The 4,637-nt window shown below is 44.0% G+C and overlaps 1 protein-coding gene across 1 annotated transcript; it reads right to left on the minus strand.

The window, feature by feature from the left end:
• Positions 1–435: 435 nt before the first annotated feature.
• On the minus strand, positions 436–4,224 carry LOC121542459 (tripartite motif-containing protein 16-like protein). Its single transcript, XM_041851857.2, has 7 exons — positions 3,596–4,224; positions 2,873–2,968; positions 2,170–2,403; positions 1,744–1,903; positions 1,604–1,639; positions 1,421–1,483; positions 436–1,270 (listed from the first exon to the last, which is right to left on the minus strand). The coding sequence occupies exons 1-7, from the start codon at positions 4,121–4,123 to the stop codon at positions 753–755; spliced, it is 1,635 nt and encodes a 544-aa protein (XP_041707791.1). The 5' UTR covers positions 4,124–4,224; the 3' UTR covers positions 436–752.
• Between the last annotated feature and the right edge of the window lie 413 nt (positions 4,225–4,637).

Here is a 4,637-nt window from a genome sequence, read left to right on the forward strand (position 1 = left end):
TCAACTTTCTCCAACTTTCCCAAGTGATCGGTCTTATATTTCCTCACTATTTTCACTGGGGCCGAGCTCCCTGCCATCCAGGACCTCTATACCAGGCGGTGTCAGAGGAAAGCCCTAAACATTTTAAAAGACTCCAGCCACCCAAGTCATAGACTGTTCTCTCTACTACCGCATGACAAGCGGTACAGGAGCGCCAAGTCTGGGACCAAAGGGCTCCTGAACAGCTTCTACCCCCAAGCCATAAGACTGCTGAACAGTTAATCAAATGGCTACCCAGACTATTTGCATTGACCCATTTGTGCATTGAGCACTGGCTCTATACACACTCACTGGACTCCACCCACACACTCACACACACTACACTGACACTCCAACACACACACACACACATATGCATATTGACGCCACACACTCACACAGACACACTTTCACACTCTTCACATACACTGCAGCTACTCTGTTTATTATCTATCCTGATTACCTAGTCACTTTTATCCCTAACTCCATGTACATATTACCTCAACTACCTCATACCCCTGCACATTGACTCGGTACCGGAACTCCTTGTATATAGCCTCGTTATTGTTATTTTATTGTGTTACTATTTCCATCATTTATTTTTTCTCACTTTTTAACTATGCATTGTTGGGAAAGGGCTCGTAAGTAAGCACGGTAAAGTCTACACCTGTTGTATTCGGCGCATGTGACAAATACAATTTGATTTGAAATACACTTTATTCTATGACGTTCAGTCAACACAGAGCAACAGATGATCCACAACCAGGACCAACCCAAAACCCAGCACAGAGGTCCTCAGTGAATGTGGTCTGGACTCTGTGGAGGAGGGTCATTTTATCCGAGACGCTGTAGAAGGCCAGATTCCCTGCCCTGCTGTCCAGATACACTCCTACTCTTGTGGAGCAGGGGACAGGGATATCGGTCCTATTCTTATTGTGCCAGTAGGAACAACTGGAATTACGACACACCAAACTCCAGGACTGATCATTGGATCCAAAGCAACATTCCAATCCGCCCTTCCTTCTGATGCTTCTGTATGTGATGGCTACCTCACATTCCCCCCTCCTCTCCACCTCACAGTAGCGGGTTCCAGACAGATCCTCTTTACACAACACCTGGTAGTGGTCTGTGAATCTGTCTGGATGGTCAGAATAAGACAGAGCCTTGTCACTCCATGACACTTCTCTGTTGAACTCAGACAGACACAGGTGTTGATATGCCGAGTTGGGATCCAACGTGAGATGGCAGTAGTCTAAGAAAGTGAAAAAATAAAATGAAGGTGAAATGTGCATTCGTGATATAGGTGTGTGTGTGTGTGTGTGTGTGTGTGTGTGTGTGTGTGTGTGTGTGTGTGTGTGTGTGTGTGTGTGTGTGTGTGTGTGTGTGTGACGGTATTCCTTACTCTCCAGGAACTCCTCTCTGGTCTTGGGCACATTATGAAAATGCACTTCAGCGGCAGCAGTTACTATATAGAGTAGGGAGATACATTGATTAATTCATGTTTAATTAAGAAGCATTCAAGACAAATATCTACAAAATTAAACCAAGATGAAATATTCACTCATAACGTGTGTGTATTACTCACATTCTGGTCTTGGGCTGACGACATAGACAGCCATTACTATACAGGGTAAGCAGACAAATGGATTTATTAATTTATAATCAAGAAGCATTTAACAGAAAGTTAACCAAATATTTTATCTTCACTATATCTGTAACATTTACCTTTTCCAGGTATCTCAGCCATTTCCTCCTTCAATACATCCTCCAGTCGCTCCATCATTCCAGTGATGGAACTCTTCACTTCCTCAAAGGAGAAGTGTTGGTTGGCAGTGATAGAGGGTAAGAGCTGTGATCCAGGAGCCACACAAAGAGACTGGAAAGTCTAGAGCGAAAGAGAGAGCGAGAGAGAGAGTGAGAGAGAGCGAGAGAGAGTGAGAGAAAGAATAGACGATAAGAAAATATGACGAATTCTGGAGCTCAGAGGTTATACGTTTTGAAGAAGTAAGGAACCCTGGGTCATGTTCGATAGGCACAAACGGGGAACATATTATGAAACAAAAATAAACTTTCTTATTGAACAAGCTCAGGTAGTTTCGTGCCTAGCTCTGAACACCACCCTGCCACTGTGGATAGAAAGAGTGATGTCACCTTGAGGAAATGAATGTTATCCTCAGTGTGTGCGAGCTGCTCCAGCTCCTTGTCTCTCCTCTTCAGCTCAGCCATCTCCTGCTCCAGTCGCTCCAGGAGTCCTTCAGCCTGGCTTACTGACACCCTCTGTTGGACGCTGATCAGCTCCTTCACCTCACAGCGCCTTCTCTCAATGGAGTGGATCAGCTCATCAAAGACCAGCTCACAGTGCTCCACTGCTGCCTGAGCAGAAAGCTTTTACGAGAGAATAATAGATAAGGAATGGGGGCCATTTTAACCAGCACATTCACTCTGCTCTCACCTAGACCCATAGAGATAAATAGAGGACTCCTCTTTGCATCTGTGTCACTATAGCGTCTGTGACAGCATGGGCAGTGCTATGGAGGCGATCTCCATTTTGAAGTAGTGCATTTTCTTCCTCACATGACTCCAACAAGGTCACCAGGAGGGATCAGCCAATGAAGTTGGAAGTCCCACCCAGTTGACTACATTAAAATGGTGGAAGTCCTCCAATGGCGCTGCCCATGCTAATACAGCCTTTTGGCCACTAGGGGCCTCTATCATTCTCTATGTCTAGACCCCAGACAATCTGTCTGTTCCCTATAGTGTGTCCCAGTGGTTTTAGGCTCCTCCCTGGTTTTAGTTTAGGAAATATACGTAACTTTCTTCAAAATAAATGTACATACGGTTCTTAAATACTCACTGAATGGGACATCACCGCCTGTCTTACGTCCTGCATCTCCTTCTCTCTCACACAGATTCTCAGCCCGACTTGCTGCCGTTTCCCCCTCAACTGCCCCTGTAGAGAATAACATTTTCAAATGATTACCAAAATGACAACAGTTTTCATAATAGACCAAGCTTTGTTTTTGAGTGGGGAAATAGTTATTGAACTACACTTGTCATATGGCAACAAAATTGTATGATTATGCTCAACAAATCACTTAGACTAAATTAACTGATTAATGAGTGCCTTCAAGACAAAAAGGATACGATAGTTCAGAGTTCATGCCTCTGCAGTATATGTAAATGTGTGACCTTTGACTTTTGAGGTTACTGTCTGGATGTTATCTTGCCCCTCCTGCAGTTGACTGTAATCTACTCCATCCTTTAAAAAATATTGAATCAATTCCTTTGTTTGTTTTAAAGTGATTTTGTTGTGACAGCCTATTTTGTCTAACAGAGTTGGTTTTTGAATCTATCATCAGTCAATTTGAAAGCAGAAAATATAATTTACAAATAAGAACCTAATTGTGGATTATGTGACACTGAAACCAGAGTGTGTCACTGAAACAGCTACATTTTGGAGTTGGCTGGAATTTCCTGCTCTTTCAGTTTCTGGCAAAACAGTCAGCAGTAATTAAGCTGATCTCTAAGTATAATACATTATAGATGTCAGTATAATGTTCCAGATCCTTATGCCTACCTGTTTCTCAGTCCTCTCTGCTGCTATAGCGGAGTCATCATGGTCATACTTCACATCTTCAGGTCCAGGGAAACAAGGAGCAGAGGGAACTGTTTTGAAATCTGTCTTCAATTTCTCTACCAACTCAGCCAGCAGAATGTTTCTGTTCAGAGCAGGTCTTGGTGTGAAGGTCTGTCGGCACTGGGGGCAGCTGTGAATTCCCTTTTGGTCATCAAGACTCCAATATCCCTTGATACAGCCTTTACAGTAGCTGTGTCCACAGGGAATAGTCACTGGATCCTTCAGTAGATCCAGGCAGATCGAACAACTGATCGAGTCCATGGCCTCGATCACACACCAACCAACTGAGCAAAATAGTATCAGAGTTCCGAGAGCTGTGAATGCTGAGGAGTCGAAGAGAAGGGCAATGACAGGCGCTGCTGATACATGATAAGTGTTTACACTTCCTGGTTGGGTTGGGTCGTGGGTAGTCTCGGAAATCCCAGACTTGTGTCCACTATGCCGACACATTGAGGGGATTGGATTCATCCCGCCCGGGCGCCCGTGTATGCGTGTTTTGCTTCGGCTGAAAGTTTATTGCATTCGATTTGGAACCGGGCTGCCTCCCGGGCGTGAATCAGTTGGCCCGTTCAAAGCCAAGCGCGAAGTCCGCTCAAAACAAAAGTGACGTAGGCCTAATTAAGTACGTATAGGGTGATATCAGGTAAAATGGGCCATCAGGTAAAATGGGCCATTTAAGGTTTGGGGGTCCCAGCCCCTCTGGAATTTAGAGCCAATGACTGCAAAGGATTTCAAACTGTTGTCATAACTGTACTTGACAAGTAACAGGTGATTTGATTGGTTCATGGTTGCTATGGTGGGCAGTGCAATAATTCAAATCAAGACTGCACCAGAAAGCTGCATGGTGAGTAGCCTGGCATACCAAATCTAACTAAACTATTATAAGGATGATAAATCTGTAAAAAACAACAACATGCCCATAAAAAACTATGCATAATATCTGTCTTGATGGCATCAATCAGAAATAATGTTGTTAGTTTGG

This window comes from Coregonus clupeaformis, unplaced genomic scaffold, assembly GCF_020615455.1.
Source record: "Coregonus clupeaformis isolate EN_2021a unplaced genomic scaffold, ASM2061545v1 scaf0290, whole genome shotgun sequence".
Lineage (NCBI taxonomy): Eukaryota > Metazoa > Chordata > Actinopteri > Salmoniformes > Salmonidae > Coregonus > Coregonus clupeaformis.